The sequence below is a fragment of the Globicephala melas genome, chromosome 1, assembly GCF_963455315.2.
Source record: "Globicephala melas chromosome 1, mGloMel1.2, whole genome shotgun sequence".
In the NCBI taxonomy this organism is placed as follows: domain Eukaryota; kingdom Metazoa; phylum Chordata; class Mammalia; order Artiodactyla; family Delphinidae; genus Globicephala; species Globicephala melas.
Window position 1 is genome coordinate 120,830,441 of NC_083314.1, and position 19,177 is coordinate 120,849,617.

At 36.4% G+C, this 19,177-nt stretch overlaps 1 protein-coding gene across 1 annotated transcript in view; it reads left to right on the plus strand.

Annotated features, from left to right (window-relative positions):
- Window positions 1-6,881: 6,881 nt before the first annotated feature.
- PIGK (phosphatidylinositol glycan anchor biosynthesis class K) overlaps window positions 6,882-19,177 on the plus strand; it is a 136,173-nt gene continuing 123,877 nt past the window's right edge. The window contains exons 1-3 of the mRNA XM_030865976.2: window positions 6,882-7,014; window positions 10,423-10,476; window positions 18,805-18,896. Of these exons, the coding sequence (XP_030721836.1) occupies window positions 6,922-7,014; window positions 10,423-10,476; window positions 18,805-18,896 (239 nt within the window). The 5' untranslated portion in view covers window positions 6,882-6,921. The remainder of the gene's footprint in view (window positions 7,015-10,422; window positions 10,477-18,804; window positions 18,897-19,177) is intronic.

Consider the following 19,177-nt stretch of genomic DNA (forward strand, 5'->3'; position numbering starts at 1 on the left):
GTCTACCATATGTTCTTTTCTTCCTTTTTTAAATTGTGTTAAACATAATATAAAATCTACCATTTTTAGGTGTCCAGTTCAGTGGTGTTAAATACTTTCACATTGTTGTGCAGCCATCACCACCATCCATCCCCATAACACCATGTGTTCTTTTTTTTTTTAACATCTTATTGGAGTATAATTGCTTTACAAGGTTGTGTTAGCTTCTGCTGTATAACAAAGTGAAACAGTTATAAAATTCAAAAAGAGTCATGTACCACAATGTTCATTGCAGCTCTATTTACAATAGCCAGGACATGGAAGTAACCTAAGTGTCCATTGACAAATGAACGGATAAAAAAGATGTGGCACATAAATACAATGGAATATTACTCAGCCATAAAAAGGAACAAAATTGAGTTATTTGTAGTGAGGTGGATGGACCTAGAGTCTGTCATACAGAGTGAAGTAAGTCAGAAAGAGAAAAACAAATACTGCACGCTAACACATATATATGGAATCTAAAAAAAACCAAAAACAAACTATTATTAAATGGCTCACTGGAAGGAGGGAAGAAAAGTATTTGAGGCCAAACTGAAATGGAATTTAAGATGGTGCAAAATTAAAAAAACAGTACTAGAAAATGATATAAATATACTGGAAAGAAATGTTTTTGCTTCATTTTAATTGATTTTTTCCTTATGTATTTTATTGTGTATCTAATGTCTGCATCTAATTTTATTGAGTATTATCTTGCCCAAAGAAATATTTTGACTGTTGGATGTAAAATGTTTTCAGCAAATACTTGTGGTGCTGATTGTTGTAGCAAACAGATTTGCCTGTAGCAATTAAACTGTATAGTGTAAACCACATTGCAAAATCTCAGGGGCCATGTTCTGATCCTGATTAAACTTATCCTTTCCACTCACCTCATTTTCTAACAAAATTTATTTAGTAGTCACAGAAGTACTTCTTATAATAAGTTAATGCAAGTCTGTCTCCAAATTGCTCTGCGCAAATGTTTAAGCCAGACCTCACTTGTATATAAGTCCTAAACCTGGTCCACTTCCTGTGAGTCTTATGTTTAAAAAAAAGACACTACTATGCATTTAGTTGTAAGAGTCAAATATCCAAAAGTCATCTTTAAAATTGTCCTCTCTCCTACTTCCTAAATATAATCTATCATCGTGTTCTGTTGGTTATAATCTTAAAATTCTTACTGGTTCTCTCAATTTTTCATCATCTTTACTCTTATCACTCTGGTCCAAGCTACCGTTGCTTGAACTGTAACAGCAGCTTCCCCAATGCTCTACCTGCAGCCATTCTCGTCTTTGGAGCCAGCATGATCTTTACCATTCTGAAGCTTTCCATGAACCTGACCCTCAAGGATTTGAAGGGAGCGGGCACCTGCTTAGCAATGCAGTTTCATCTTACAGCACTCTCTCTTTTGTTCTTGAACTGCAAGCACAATGTTATGAGTGATTAAAAAGCTCCTCTGATAAGGCAAGCTTCCATAGGTTCTTTGCAAGAGCTATTTCCTCTGCTTTGAAAGCTTTTCCCTCCCCTCCATCTTTGCCTCAATAACTCATTAATTTCAGTTCAGTCAATTTCCTCAGGGAAACCTAACCTGGTTTTTTCTTATAAGGTTTGGGTCCCCTACTAGGAACTCTCCTGTTAGACTTTTACATTTGCTTAAATGCTTCTACTATTAATGTCTTTCTCCCCTGGACTGTAAGCTCCATGAGGGCAGAGACTTGCTCAGTTTTTGCTCTCTCTTCTGTTGCCTGTGACTAGCACAATGCGTGGTACATAACTGGTGTTATAAATATCCACCGAGCGAATGAATAACACAATGGTGTTCTTGGTGCACAAAAGAGAAGAGAGAAAAAGAGAACAAAAAAGAAGATATGATAGGGTGTAGGTAAGAGGAGAGAGCAAGAAAAAACACTGATCCAACACGAGAATCAATAGAGTCAATCTGATTTATTGTTTGATTGAAGAACAATAGTGAAAACAGCATGGATAGACGAAAATGCTAATTCAAAAAGACACGCACACCCTAATGTTCATAGCATCACTATTACAATAGCTGAGATATGGAAGCAACCCAAGTGCCCAGAAACAGACAAATGGATAAAGGAGATATGATATATATGTGTATACACACACATACACACACACACAAACACACACAATGGAATACTACTCAGCCGTAAAATGAATGAAACTCTGACATTTGTAGCAATGTGAATGGACCTAGAGAATATTATGCTTAGTGAGTACATCAGACAGAGAAAGACAAATACTGTATACTACTTATATGTGGAATCTAAAAAATGATATTTGGGTTGGCCAAAAAAGTTCATTCGGGTTTTCCATAACATCTTAAGGAAAACCCCAAATGAACTTTTTGGCCAACCCAATACAAACAAATGCATAGAGCAAAATGAGAAACAGGCTCACAGATATAGAAAACAAGTTAGTGGTTACCAGAGGGGAGAGGAAAGGGAGGAGGGGCAAATCAGGGGTAAGGGATTAAGAGATACAAACCTCTACGTACAAAATACATAAGCAACAAGGATATATTGTATAGTACAGGGAATTATAGCCATTGTTTTGTAATAACTTTTAATGGAGTATAATCTGTAAAAATGCTGATTCACTATGCTGTGCACCTGAAACTAATATAATACTGTTAATCAACTATACGTCAATTTTAAAAAAAGGCTATTTAAAAACCCAGCATGGATAGACTTCATGGTTTACTTACTGTGAGGCTCAGGCATAAAAACTTTATTACAGAAGCCATGAATACACGTGTATAGATGTGTGTAATTTTGATCTGATAATCAAATGCTTGTTTTCTCTTTTAGTTGCTAAGTCAATTATTCATTTAATGAATAACTGAATTGAACTGTAGTCTAAATGCAGACTCTGGTTAACAACTTTTTTAAAAAAGATTGAGATAGAATGACATAAATATTGTATCAGTTTTAGGTGTACAACATAATGATTTGATATATGCATATACTGCAAAATGACTGCCACAATAAGTCTGGTTAACATCCATCATCACATAGTAACAATTTTTTTCTTGTGATGAAAACTTAAAAGAAAAATTAATTATTTTTTGGCTGTGTTGGGTTTTCGTTGCTGCGTGTGGGCTTTCTCTAGTTGCGGCGAGCGGGGGGCTACTCTTCCTTGCAGTGCGCGGGCTTCTCATTGTGGTGGTTTCTCTAGTTGTGGAGCAAGGGGTCTAGGCACCTGGGCTCAGTAGTTGTGGCTCATGGGCTCTAGACCGCAGGCTCAGCAGTTGTGGTGCATGGGCTTATTTGCTCTGTGGCATGTGGAATCTTCCCGGACCAGGGCTTGAACCGTGTCCCCTGTATTGGCAGGCGGATTCTTAACCACTGCGCCACCAGGGAAGCCCAATGAGAACTTTTAAGATCTATTCTCTTAACAACTTTCAAGATCTATTCTCTTAACAACTTTCAAATATACAATACAGTATTGTTAATTACAGTCACCATTCTCAGGATTTATTTGTTTAAGTGCAAGTTTATACATTTTGAATGCCTTCACTCCTTTTGCCCACCCTCTGCCCTCTGCCTCTGGCACCACCAATCTGTTCTCTGTATCTGAGTGTCGTTAACAATTCTAACCAAATTTTAAACTATGCTATTTCACATATTAACAGATTAAAAAATTATTATTTCCCACTTTGAGTAGTGTTTAAAACTGCTCATGTGTCCTACATTAAGGTCTGAAGCTGGCCACCCCATACTTGAAAATCAGTGGTTCAATGAAAAAAGAGGAATAGAAGTCTACTTCTTTCACATAACAATGAGCATTTACTCAAATCCAAGAGCTAATGACAGACTTAATGGAAAAGAGCTAAAGCCATTCTTTTAAAATTAAAATGAAACAAGAAAATCTTCTGCAATTAATATATTAATTAATATTAAGCCATAACATAAGCCATGAAAATGAAGTATTGATCCAAGATACAATACAAGAAATAATACTGGAAAGGAAGAGACAAAAAGATAATTTGCAGATAACATTACTGTAAAACTAGGAACGCCAAAACAATTTGTCAAACAAAAGTTTTAAATGATTTTGAATATTAAGATAATTAAATAATTCTTATTAAAATAATGAAAAAGCAGTTGGACACAAAATATGACTTGCATCCCAACAATAACTGAACAGAATACATAATATTATAGATATTATTTATAATCATTTATATATATATTTCCTACATAATGAAAAGGACATCCATTAAGAATAACAACAAATGTTAAAAATGCTTATGAAGTAGCTTAATTTAGCGACCTCTGACTTAGAGTTTTACTGAGAAATTTAAAAAAGCAACCACAAATAAATGAAACTACCATATTCCTGAATGAGAGACTAAATATGATAAAGATGTCAGCTTCTCTCAAATTTATTAACAGATTTTTCATAATCCCATTGAAAAAACCCAAATAGTATTTTTTTTTAATAAATTGAAAGAAGGATTATAAAATTCAGTTGGAAAATTACCAGGCAAAATCATCAAAGAATTTCATGAAAAATGAAGTGTACTGAAACGGTTAGCCCTAATGGCCAAATATCAAAACATATTAAAAGCAACAATAATTAAAATAACATGGGGGGGACTTCCCCGGTGTTGAGGGTCTGCCTTCCAATGCGGGGGATGCGGGTTCAATCTTGGTCGGGGAACTGGGATCCCACATGCTGTGGGGTAACTGAGCCTGTGAGCTGCAGCTATTGAGCCCATGCCACAACTAGAGAGCCTGTGTGCTGCAACTACAGAGCCCACGTGCTCTGGAGTCTGTGCACCACAACCAGAGAGAAGCTTGCTCACCACAACTAGAGAGAAGCCCGCACCCCGCAATGAAAGATCCCATGTGCTATACCTAAGACCTGACCCAGCCAAAAATATAAATAAATAAATAAATAAATAAATAAATATTTTTTTAAAAATACATGGTTCTGGCCCCAAACTAGACACCTATTTTAATTGAAGAGAACAGAGTCTAGAAATATTCTATTTCTTATAAGAATTTAATACAAGAGATATCATGAGTCAATAAGAAAGGTAAGCATTATGTAGAAAATTATACTGGATAATTAAATACCAATTTTGATAAAAGTACTGGTAGATCATTATAGCAATGGCTCCCACAGAATCATGTCTCCCTGTTTCTACATCCTTGTGTCTCTGGGTGTGGACACACCACAAAGTTTTGGGTGGCTTGTTATGCAGCAGTACTCAACATATTAAAACATCTTATAGAATATACCAAAATATATTCCAGATAGTTGAAGAGTTAAATATAAAATTAAAAGAAAATAAAATTTTGGTCTGAGACCTAAATGAACTTGAGGCATTCAGGTACAAGACATGGTGGTAGTGTGCTAACTTTCTTATCTTCACAAGGGAAAGCCTGAAATTTGATTACCTAACATTAAAGATATCACAAAGTGCAAAAGCAAGAGAAACAAAATGGAAAGAGAGACGAGACTGGGAAAGCAAGAGCATAAAATATGGCTAGGGTCAATGTCACTTCTTTATAAAGATATTGTTCAAACTCATATGTAAAACAAAGCTATGAACATATAATTTACATCAGAGGACCTACAGATATTTTATAAAACAAGACATCAGATCTTGATAGTAATTAAAGAATTAGAAGTATAACAACCTTGAGGTAACATTTTATCCCAAGGAATTTAGAAAAAAATGGTATAATTTGGTCTTAGGTTGTGTATTTTGATGGCACTGTAGATCTGTACACTTTGGAGAGAAACATCATTCATAGCCACTAAAACTTTTGTATCCTTTGACTCAACATTCCTACTCCAGGAAAATTATCCAAAGAAAGTAATTCGCAAGTGTAAAAAGCCAATACCCAAAGATACTCTTTACAATATTGTTTTAATAGTAAACCGTTGAGACTTTGTATTGCCCCAAAAAAGGGCAATTACTTTGGCTGAGGCATAAGAATTCCATGTTACCATTAAATGTTAAATTTATGAAGATTAGAAAGCAGCATAAACACATGTTAATGTCATGCTAGACGCAAAGCAGAATTTAAATGCATATAACGAACATAATGGAATAAATACACATGATCTTATTAAATCCTCAGACTCTGAGATGTCTTAGCTCTATAATTACAAAAGAAACAAAAATTTCACTAATTTCTCCGGGTTCATACTTTTAATAGGTAATAGACCCCAAGCCTGTTAGCTGAAGCACTCACCCATCTTTTCATTTGTAATTGATCCAATTACTCATCTTTTTGTGCCCCAAAGCTTACTCTTCCCACCACATCATGCTTCATATAGTCAAAGTACTGGCAGCCCTACGCGGAAAAGGAAATAATTTCTTAAAGTTTATGGGTTCACACGTTTTTCTCTCTCACCTTTCAAAAAAGTTTTAAAATGTTACATCCATTTTACGATATAAAAATCAAAAATGTAGGGCTTCCCTGGTGGCGCAGTGGTTGAGAGCCCGCCTGCCAATGCAGGGGACACGGGTTCGTGCCCCGGTCCGGGAAAATCCCACGTGCCGCGGAGCGGCTAGGCCCGTGAGCCATGGCCAGTGAGCCTGCGCGTCCGGAGCCTGTGCTCCGCTACGGGAGAGGCCACAACAGTGAGAGGCCTGCGTACCGCAAAAAAGAAAAAAAAAAAAATCAAAAATGTAGTCAAAGATAAAGTACTCAACTCCTTCATCTACTGTGCCCCAGTTACCCGGGAAACTCAAGGTCTACGGAAGCGCGGGCTTCTAAGGGCGGGCGAGGGGCCAGGAGGCGGGGCAGGCGTCGCAAAGAAAAAAAAACCAAAACAAAAGTACGCAAAACCCTGCCCCGCGCTGCTTTACGGCACTCGCTCCGCCCCTCCAGGTGCGCGAGTCTGAAGCCGGCAAACATGGCCGACACCTGTTTTCTCGGCCAGGGTTTCTGTATCCTGGTAGGGTTATTGCTCTTGCCCTTCGGCAGCTTGGCCGCTAGTCAGATCGAGGTAGGAGTCAGGCCCTCTGAGCGACAGGGCCCTGGGGGGACAGCTGTGGCCTGGCTGTCAGCGCCCAGCAGATGTCCGATACACAGCCGCGGAGGGAAGCCTTCTGGAGTCACCCACCAGCCTCTTCCTAGGCTGACTGGGCTGTGGGGAGGGTGTCGCAGGGGACGGGATAGGACAGTGTCCGTCTGTTTCAGCCTTTTAAAACGGTGAATGAAAAGAATCAAGTCCTGGGCGGCGGGGGAGGGCCTGATCCTTTGCTCCGACGAGCGTGCAGTCCCTAGCTGGTGAAAGGTCAGCGCATGAGTGCCGCACCTACTTTTCCCTGCTACCAAACTATAACGCTCTCCTTTAATAGGAGTCAGATGGATACGGTGTTTTATTTTTGGCTCACACTACGTTCTGGCGCGTTACAAAGCTTTTACTATCCCCTGTACTCTGACAATACCTTCGTCCAGTTCTGCAGCCTACATCTCTAGCATCATTTTTCAGAATATCCAGCTGGCTTAGGGGCCCAGATAGTCAGCAGACAGTTGAAACTTTGTGTCCAAAGTTTTATATTCTGCCTACCCCACCTCTTGTGGGGTTGCTTCTAAGCTAGAAATCTAGGGTTTTTAAAATTAACTCCTCTCTTTATTTCACATTTTAATCATCACTAAATTCTATGTTCTGAACTTTTAAAATTGCTTTCACCTGTCCAGTTCGACTGGCTTAATGCAGGCCCTGGTCATTTCTTGCTTAGATTATTGCAATAACTTTATCTTTTTTCCTCTAGGCTTCCAAACTCCCTTACTTTAGTCTTCATCAAATGTAAACCTGATCACATTATTCTTCTGATTGAATCTTTTCAGTATTTTTTTCATTACATACAGAATAGAGTCTAAACATCATGATCTGGTCTCTAAGCAGAGACTTTTCCATTCTTCATATAGGACCCCATTCTCCCCACCATCTCAGACCTTGAGCTTAGACCAGCGGCTCAAAACTTTTTGAATACACATCCCTACCAGTTAAAAAGAGAGCATGCACTCCCTCTTTCTATTCATGAATTATTGCTAATTTATATATTCAGTATTTATAAAGCATATTGTTTAGATAATGTAAACTTAAATAGAAATTCTATTGTCCTTATTTAGTAGGTTATTTTGTATACTTCATTTTGGATACCACTACCCTTTTTTGTAGTTACACAGTTGTGCTTTTTTACATTACCATATTTCATTCCTCCAGTTTCTTCTGTTTGCTTATTTACTAAATGCAGTAAAAGCTAACCTCTGTAGAATCTTTCCCTATCCTTTACTTTTGCCTTTACTGTTGTAATTTGTGCACTTAGCTAGTATAGCACTCGTCTCTTATAACCCATGTATTCTTTGTACTCTATTATTACATCATCTTTCACTTAGATGATGGTCTGGCCTAATTGGTCTGGCTCAAGTCATTCTTTTTTCTTTCCAGTCTGTTCTCCAAGCTGCAGCCCGAGTAACTTTTAAATATGCAAATCTGATCATGTCACCCGTATATACCTTAATGCTGCTTTAAGGATAAAGAACTAAATCTTGATTATGACCCATAAACAAGGCCTTGCATTCTTTGGCTCCTGCCTACACCTCCAGTTCTCTCTCCCGCTCTCTCTTTTTCAAACTTCTAGTTGTGCTAATCTTTCAGTTTCTAGAAATTTTTAAGCTTCCTTCTGCCATTTGGGCTCATGTTCCCTCTGTCTGGAATTATCTTCCCTCTTCTCATTATCTTTTGGATCCTAACCAAATGTCACTTCTCTAGAGAAACCTTCCCTGACATCCCTGCCTGCCCTTCCCCCTCCCATTCCCTGATCAGGTTAGGTCCCCCTATTATACTCTTTTATGATACTGTATATCTTACCTTTATAGAATTTGTAGTTTGTCCTTATCTGCTTAATGTATGTCTATCAAATCGGACAGTAACCTCTTTGGAGGCAAGTACTAGCACTATTTTTGCCCATCGTTGTATTCTGAGCACTGAACAGGGACTGGCACATGGTACCCAATGAATGTGATGAATGAATGAACGTTACATAGTAGTGTAATGTGTTTGCATGCTTGTCTTCTTTATTGAACTCTGGGATTCTTGAGAGAAAGCAGCATGTTTTTTAGTGACTTTTTTGCATCCCTGTACATTACATGGTACCTGGCACATAATAGGTGCTCCACTGTGTGTAGAATGAATGAATAACTTTGCAGTGTCTATATTGTCTAAACAATCACAAAAGAGTTTTGCCATCTCAATTTTTTCACTGAAGTCTTAATGATGTGAGGATTTTGGAGCTGGAAGGGACATTAGAGGTTATCGGGTCAACTCCCATTTCTACGTGAGGAAAATCAAGTCTACAGAGCTAAATGACTTAACCCCATTCTCACAGTCAGATCTTCAGATTCCTAAACCACTATAGCACATTGCTTTCTTTAGCATCTATGCAGCTGTTGAGAAAGTTTAAAAAGAAATATATATATATGGCGCGCACACACACACACACACACATATATGATGCACACACACACATATGACGCACACACACTGAGTGAATTTTTTATTTCATTCTTTCTGAAATTTTCTTGCCAGCTGAAAATTAAAACAACTAATATTTGTTATACAATTACTATGTTCTAGTCACCATTCCTACATTCTGTGAGTCAGGTAATGTTATCATTTTATAGGTGGGGAAATGGAAGTACAAAGAAATTAAGCAGCTTTCCTAAGTTTATACAGCTAGTAAGTAGTAGGGTCCAGATTTGAATCCAGGCAGTCTGACTGTTCTAGTAATTAATACTGTTTAGGGGCAGATCTGAAATCATTATGGTTTATATTCACTATTATTTTAATATATAATAAAAGTCATGTTCATTAGGTGTCTGGATGGTATTGGATGCTGAGGTTTTTAATGTTCCATGATGGTAAATATAATTCAGACTTTAACAGATTAGCAAAATGGTACATGGAAGTATGCTAGAGAATGTGTTTAATCACATATATTGGTGAGTTAAAATAAAATAATAGGAAGCACTCAGCACAGAGTAGGAGCGAATATTGAATGAAATTTCAGCAGGAAGGGTATTAATATATGTGAATCAAGAAATGAAATGTCATTCACAATTTGAAGATTGAATAGAAAATGAGAAGCATGAGGAAGAGCTGATTGCATTTGAGATAAAATGTTTTAAAACGAAAATCCCCTCTTGCAGTAGCCTCCTGCTCCCCCCAAATAAAACTATTTTGTCTTTCATAAGGTCAGATACTAGAATATTTATAAACTTGCATAATGATGGCTTACTGTTATTACAACTGTAAAAACTCCGTGAATCGTAACTGTCCTTTATCAGTCTTTATTCTGGGAAATGTGACTTTCTTTTAAGCTTTTTGCTATTATTTGACTAATAGGATCAAGCGGAACAGTTCTTCAGAAGTGGCCATACGAACAACTGGGCGGTTTTGGTAAGTGTATTCTATAAAGGTATACCTCGTTGTTTACATTAGATGTGTATCTGAGAAATTTTGTGTGAATCAAATTCTTGAAAATAATTTATATCTTATAACAGAAATTATTTTCATTTAGCTATATTTTAAATTGATCACATCAACTAATAATATCCTTTGTCTTCAGTGTGTCTGTCAAGGGGTGATGTGTAAATACATGGAAAAATAAATTAGGGATCCTATTGTGAAAGGGAGCATTTTATAAAGTGTAGAGTTATTTTAATGATGGAAACTGGTAATTGTATTTCTTATCTGTAATATTTGTTTATAGATACTCTCTACTTTGGCTATTTTGTTTTTATTTTTTAATTATTTTTTTCTGTTTACAAAAATAAATGATCATTGTAGAAAATTCAAGTTACACAGAAAAGTTTAGAAGACAAATTAATTTTATGTTACTGTGATTAAATAGAATAGCAACGTGGGTTCATGACTCATTTTCTTGTTCTTAGGAACAAAAACCTTTTATATGCTACTGCCTCGTAAGAGATTTTATGAAGGAATTGAACAAAAGCTGCTCATGATAAGGAGATGGGTTTTCAGTGACCACTTAAATTGGGGAAAACTATGAGGAGGCAGGCCATGATCCACCAATTTGAGAAGATAACTTGCTCTATAGGAAACTAAGGGCACTTCCAATTAGTCTCTCTATAGGAATTCTTAAAAGAGGGAATAACTGCCTATGTGCGACAGCTAATTGCCAAAGGGCTCATCTTTTAGAATAGGAGCCTATTAGCTTATACTACACACACATTGAAGTCTTCCTTGTTCTGGGAAACCTTTAACTGAGCCCCTCTCTAATCTCAGCAACCTAGGTCTCAGATGAGAAATAGAAGGTGAAAAAGAATTACTTCTGAGTATTTGACAACTGCAGTTTTCATGTTTTGTGCAATATTTTACACATTAACTCTTAGTAGAGTGAGACTTCAATAAATTGTACTTTCTTAAGTGGAAAATTATGAAATTTGACCAGGGCCAAGTTGAAAGTATAAAACATACATTTCTTTAAATGTTACGTAGTTCAAATTAAAGAAAAAAATATATATGTTTTTCCTCCCAGTTTGAATTAATTTTAATCTTGACTAGATGATCAGAGGTAAATGAAATGCCCCTTCGCTCTTGTAATATTATTGAGAAAACTTGCCACCAGAGGGAGATAGAAGGAAAGTCAGATTCTATTTTAGTTTCAGGATCTGCTTTGAATAAAACATTTTTGTCTCTGTTTAATAAAAAATGTTACAAAGATAATCCATACTCATGGTTAAAAAAAATAATACTGATGGGTAGTGATTTTGTTTCTAGCTTTTTGGTTTTGATTTTTGCTAATGTAGGCAATATTATAGTGAAAGTCCTTGAACACATATTTTTACATGCTTATATGAGCTAAATAAAAAAATAAGTACATTTTCAAACTTGATATATGTTGCAAATTACCCTCTTAGAAGGTTTATATTAGTTCACATTCCCATAAATAGGATATGAGTGTTTTGTCCTCATATCTATAGTATTTGCCCTCATACTATTGGCAAGGGTATTGTCATACCCTTGCCAATAGTACGAATTGTCAGACTTTTGGATACTTATCAATTTACGTTTTTTTTTAAATTGTTGTATAACTACTTTACAATGTTGTGTTAGTTTCTGCTGTAAAACGAAGTGAATCAGCTATATGTATACACATATGCCCTCCCTCTTGGACCTCCCTCCCCCCAACACCCATCCGACCCATCTAGGTCATCACAGAGCACCAAGCTAAGCTCCCTGTGCTATACAGCAGGTTCCCACTAGCTAGCTATTTTACACGTGATAGTGTATATATGTCAATCCTAATCTCCCAATTCATCCCACCCTCCCTTTCCCCCCGTGTCCACACATCCGTTCTCTACATCTGCGTCTCTATTCCTGCCCTGCAAATAGGTTCATCTGTACCATTTTTTCTAGATTCCACATATATGCGTTAATATATGATATTTGTTTTTCTCTTTCTGACTTACTTCACTCTGTGTGACAGACTCTAGGTCCATCCACCTCACTACAGATGACTCAATTTCGTTTCTTTTTATGGCTAAGATTCCATTGTATATATGTGCCACATCTTCTTTTTCCATTCATCTGTCTATGGACACTTAGGTTTCTTCCAGGTCCTGGCTATTGTAAATAGTGCTGCAATGAACATTGTGGTACATGACTCTTTTTGAATTATGGTTTTCTCAGGGTATATGCCCAGTAGTGGGATTGCTGGGTCATATGGTAGTTCTATTTTTAGTTTTTTAAGGAACCACCATACTGTTCTCCATAGTGGCTGTATCAATTTACATTCCCACCAACAGTGCAAGAGGATTCCCTTTTCTCCACACCCTCTCCAGCATTTATTGTTTGCAGATGTTTTGATGATGGCCATTCTGACTGGTGTGAGGTGATACCTCATTGTAGTTTTGATTTGCATTTCTCTAATAATTAGTGATGTTGAGCATCTTTTCATGTGCTTCTTGGCCACCTGTATGTCTTCTTTGGAGAAATGTCTATTTAGGTCTTCTGCCCATTTTTGGATGGGGTTGTTTGTTTTTTTCATATTGAGCTGCATGAGTTGTTTGTAAATTTTCGAGATTAATCCTTTGTCGGTTGCTTTGATTACAAATATTTTCTCCCATTCTGAGGGTTGTCTTTTTGTCTTGTTTGTGGTTTCCTTTGCTGTGCAAAAACTTAAGTTTCATTAGGTCCCATTTGTTTATTTTTGTTTTTATTTCCATTTCTCTAGGAGGTGGGTCAAAAAGGATCTTGCTGTGATTTATGTCATAAAGTATTTTAACTATGTTTTCCTCTAAGAGTTTTATAGTGTCAAATCTTACATTTAGGTCTTTAATCCATTTTGAGTTTATTTTTGTGTATGGTATTAGGTAGTGTTCTAATTTCATTCTTTTACATGTAGCTGTCCAGTTTTCCCAGCACCACTTATGAAGAGACTGTCTTTTCTCCATTGTATATTCTTGCCTCCTTTGTCATAGATTAGGTGACCATAGGTGCATGGGTTTATCTCTGGGTTTTCTATCCTGTGCCATTGATCTATATTTCTGTTTTTGTGCCAGTACCATACTATCTTGATTACTGTAGGTTTGTAGTATAGTCTGAAGTAAGGGAGCTTGATTCCTCCAGCTCCATTTTTCTTTCTCAAGATTGCTTTGGCTATTTGGGGTCTTTTGTGTTTCCATACAAATTGTAAAATTTTTTGTTCTAATTCTGTGAAGAATGCCATTGGTAATTTGATAGGGATTGCACTGAATCTGTAGATTGCTTTGGGTAGTATAGTCATTTTCACAATATTGATTATTCCAATCCAGGAACATGGTATATCTCTTCATCTGTTTTTGTCATCTTTGGTTTCTTTCATCAGTGTTTTATATTTTTCTGAGTACAGGGCTTTTGCCTCCTTAGGTAGGTTTATGCCTAAGTATTTTATTCTTTTTGTTGTGATGGTAAATGGGATAGTTTCCATAATTTCTCTTTCTGATCTTTCATTGTTAGTGTATAGGAATGCAGGATATTTCTGTGCATTAATTTTGCATCCTGCAACTTTACCAAATTCACTGATTAGCTCTAGTGGTGGCATCTTTGTGATTTTCTATGTATAGTATCATGTCATCTGCAAACAGTGACAGTTTTCCTTCTTCTTTTCCAATTTATATTCCTTTTATTTCTTTTTCTTCTCTGACTGCCATGCCTAGGACTTCCAAAACTATGTTGAATAATAGTGGTGAGAGTGGACATCCTTGTCTTTTTCCTGATCTTAGAGCAGATGCTTTCAGTTTTTCACCATTGAGAATGATCTTTACTGTGGGTTTGTCATATATGGCCTTTATTATGTTGAGGTAGGTTCCCTCTGTGCCCACTTTCTGGAGAGTTTTTGTCATAAATGGGTGTTGATTTTTTTCGAAAGATTTTTCTGCATCTATTGAGATGATCATTTGATTTTATTCTTTAATTTGTTAATATGGTGTATCACATTGGTTGATTTACCTATATTGAAGAATCCTTGCATCCCTGGGATAAATCCCAGTTGATCATGGTGTATGATCCTTTTAATATGTTGTTGGATTCTGTTTGCTAGTATTTTGTTGAGGTTTTTGCATCTATGTTCATCAGTGATATTGGTGTGTAATTTTCTTTCTTTGTGATGTCTTTGTCTGGTTTTGGTATCAGGGTGATGGTGGCCTCATAGAACTTGTTTGGGAGTGTTCCTCCCTCTGCAATTTTTTGGAAGAGTTTGAGAGGATAGGTGTCAGCTCTTCTCTAAATGTTTGATAGAATTCACCTGTGAAGTCATCTGGTTCTGGACTTTTGTTTGTTGGAAGATTTTTAATTACATTTTCAATTTCATTACTTGTGATTGGTCTATTTATATTTTCTATTTCTTTCTGGTTCAGTCTCTGGAGATTGTGCTTTTCTAAGAATTTGTCCATTTCTTCCAGGTTGTCCATTTTATTGGCATATAGTTGCTTGTAGTAATGTCTCACGATCCTTTGTATTTTTGCAGTGTCAGTTGTAATTTCTTCTTTTCCGTTTCCAATTTTATTGATTTGAATCCTCTTCCTTTTTTTCTTGATGAGTCTGGCTAAAGGTTTATCAATTTTGTTTATCTTGTCAAAGAACCAACTTTTAGTTTTATTTATCTTTGCTATTGTTTTCTTCACTTCTATTTTATTTAGTTCTTGTCTGATCTCTATGATTTCTTTCCTTCTACTACCTTTGGGATTTATTTTGTTCTTCTTTCCCAAGTTGCTTTAGGTATAAGGTTAGATTGTTTATTTGAGAGTTTTCTTGTTTCTTGTAGTGAGATTGAAGTGCTATAAATTTCCCTCTTAGAACTGCTTTTGCTGCATCTCATAGGTTTTGGGTCCTCGTGTTTTCACAGTTATTTGTTTCTATGTATTTTCTGATTTCCTCTTTGATTCCTCAGTGATCTCTTGGTTATTTAGTAGCGTATTGTTTAGCCTCCATGTGTTTGTGTTTTTAACAGTTTTTTTTCCTGCAATTAATTTCTAATCTCATAGCGTTGTGGTCAGAAAAGATGCTTGATACTATTTCAGTTTTCTTAAATTTACTGAGGCTTCATTTGTTACCCAAGATACAGTCTATCCTGGAGAATGTTCTGTGTGCATTTGAGAAGAAATTGTATTCTGCTGCTTTTGGGTGGAATGTCATATAAATATCAATTAAGTCTGTCTGGTCTGTTGCATCATTTAAAGCTTCTGTTTCCTTATTTATTTTCTGTCTGGATGATCTGTCCATTGGTGTAAGTGGGGTGTTAAAGTCCTCCACTATTATTGTGTTAGTATTGATTTCCCCTTTTATGGCTGTTAGCATCTGCCTTATGTACTGAGTTGCTCCTATGTTGGGTGCATAAATATTTATAATTATATCTTCTTGGATTGATCCTTTGATCATTATGTAATGTCCTTCCTTATCTCTTGTAACAGTCTTTATTTTAAAGTCTGTTTTATCTGATATGAGTATTGCTACTCCAGCTTTCTTTTGGTTTCCATTTGCATGGAATATCTTTTTCCATCCCCTCACTTTCAGTCTGTATGTGTCCCTAGGTGTGATGTGGGTCTCTTGTAGAGACATATATGGGTCTTGTTTTTGTATCCATTCAGCCAGTCTGTGTCTTTTGGTTGGAGCATTTAATCCATTTACATTCAAGGTAGTTATCGATATGTATGTTACTATTACCATTTTCTTGTTTTGGGTTTGTTTGTGGGTCTTTTTCTTCTCTCGTGTTTCTTGCCTAAAGAAGTTCCTTTAGCATTTGTTGTAAAGCTGGTTTGGTGGTGCTGAATTCTCTTAGCTTTTGCTTGTCTGTATAGCTTTTTATTTCTCCATCGAATCTGAATGAGATCCTTGCTGGGTAGAGTAATCTTGATGGTAGGTTTTTCCCTTTCATCACTTTAAATATGTCCTGCCACTCCCTTCTGGTCTGCAGAATTTCTGCTGAAAAATCAGCTGATAACTTTATGGGGATTCCCTTGTATGTTATTTGTTGCTTTTCCCTTCCTGCTTTTAATATTTTTTCTTTGAATTTAATTTTTTGTTAGTTTAATATGTGTCTCGATGTGTTTCTCCTTGGGTTTTTACTGTCTGGGACTCACTGTGCTTCCTGAACTTGGGTGGCTATTTCCTTTCCCATATTAGGGAAATTTTCAACTATAATCTCTTCCAATATTTTCTCAGAGCTTTCTCTTTGTCTTCTTCTTCTTGGACCCCTATATTTTGACTCTTGATGCGTTTAATGTTGTCCCAGAAGTCTCTAAGACTGTCCTCATTTCTTTTCATTCTTTTTTCTTTATTCTGCTCCTTGGCAGTTATTGCCACCATTCTATCTTCCAGCTCACTTATTTGTTCTGCTTCAATTATTCTGCTATTGATTCCTTCTAGTGTATTTTTCATTTCAGTGATTGTGTTGTTCATCACTGTTTGTTCTTTAGTTCTTCTAGGTCCTTGTTAAACATTTCTTGTATTTTCTTAATCCGTGCCGTCATTCTGTTTCTGAGATTTTGGATCATCTTTACTATCATTACCCTGAATTTTTTTTCAGGTAGGTTGCCTATTTCCTCTTCATTTATTTGGTCTTGTAGGATACCTTGCTCCTTCATCTGTAACATATATTTTTGTCATCTCATTTTTTTTTTTTTTTTTTGATGAGTGCTGCTGTGTTCCTTTGTTGCTGGTCGTTTGGTGTGAGGCATCCAGCACTGGAGTTTGCAGGCAGTTGGGTGGAGCTGGGTATTGGTGCCAAGATGAGGACCTCTGGGAGAGCTCACACGATTAATATTCCCTGGGGTCTGAGGTTCTCTCGTAGTCCAGTGGTTTGGACTTGGCACTCCCACCACAGGAGATCAGGCCTGACCTCTGGCCCGATAATGCAGGGATTCCTCCTGTCCCCTTAGGTGTCTGAGGTCCTCCACCAGCGCCTGGTAGGTGCCCTAGTTGTGAGGAGACACGAACTCTGCGTCCTCCTACTCTGCCATCTTGACTCCAGTCAGAAGCTCCCTTGCTCACCAGTGAAAGCCAGTGCTCAGAGTTCATTACAGTCCCTGGACCCGCTTCACAGTCATCCTCAGCACAGGACTCTAGGCAGCCACTCAGCATGAGCTGAAAGCCATTTACCATCCTTACAGTGGCTGGAAATCTGCTTAGGGAAGGCTTCAGCCCAACAGAAACATCACAAACCTGTTTTCTTATATTATGACAGAAGTTGAGCATCTTTAAGACTTTTATTGTCTATTTTTAATACTTTTGTTATGAAATGCTTGCTCTCATCCTTTGCCCATTTTTCAAAATTGGGCTGTTCATCTTTTTCTTATTGGGTTATAATTATTTCAAGTTTTTCATTTCTGTTAGGATTTTATGGTATATATTTTTTTATGTAGTCAAGAATTTTAGTCTTCTCCTTATTGGATTCCAGGTTGAAAATTCAGTTTAATAAAAAAATCTTGTGGTTCCGTCCTATTTACAGGGGCAAGAACATTTGTGGTATTCTCAAAACTGTCATTACACTTACTATCAGCAGAACAGTGTGGTAGGAGGTAGGAGGATACTTAGTGGATAGCTATATTACCAACTGATTCCAGTCTCTGGTTTCTCCTTTGGAATGAGCATTCGAGAGGGCTGACTTTTGAGGCATGGCATTAGATTTTCCTAGTATCTTTGTTATCTTTTTTAAGGATCAGTTTGTCTTTAAGTGTAAAACTTGTTGAAATCGTTTCTAGTTTTCTGTTCCGTTCAACAGCTTCTTTATAATGCATTCCCTTATGTGCATATAAACCTGTTTTCTATGCTTTGTTTTAGTCTCTCTCTTATGTTTTTCACAACTAAAATTAGGAAGCAATCCAGAGTGAAAGGAATATTATATAACCCAATGTAGTTAATATTCTTTTCTATTCTGTGAAGAGATTATGGGCATTGTCTTTGGTTCTAAAGAATTTAATATTTTAGAAATAGGAACATTATAGAATCATAAATTGAGAGTAACTAAGTTTGTTCAGTATTTGATTAAATTCCCTAAATATTTGTTTTCTCTTAAGCTGAATGTTTTTTTGACTAGTGATGAAAGACCTTTTTCTAGAGAGATTGGTTTTATTGACCATTCTTTATGTGCTTTGCTGTTTCTAGTCCTGATTATGACATACTCTTTTTTTAGGTATCTCTACATCCTACTTAAAGAGAAGTAATTCTGTAACTCTGTAGCTTATTTTGATTCCTAAAAATAATATATTTGTTTTATTACTTTAGGTATGTACATCCCGATTCTGGTTTAATTATCGACATGTTGCAAATACTCTTTCTGTTTATAGAAGTGTCAAGAGGCTAGGTATTCCTGACAGGTAAGTATTCTTAATAAAGCTTAACTCTGATCCTCAGTGAAAATCACCTTTAGATGATATTATATTTGTTTTTTTGTGTTGCTTTTGAAAAACATAAAGAAACCTAACTTGAAATTATCTTGTTGTTGTTAGAGCTTAACTATCATGTATAAAATAGTTCTTACTTAAGAGCATAATTGCAAATTATATAAAACAACAATCAACACTAAGGTAAAAAGATTTGATAAAGTATAATTGTTCAGTGTCATTTATTTAATTATTCAATGCTTCAGTCTGGGTTT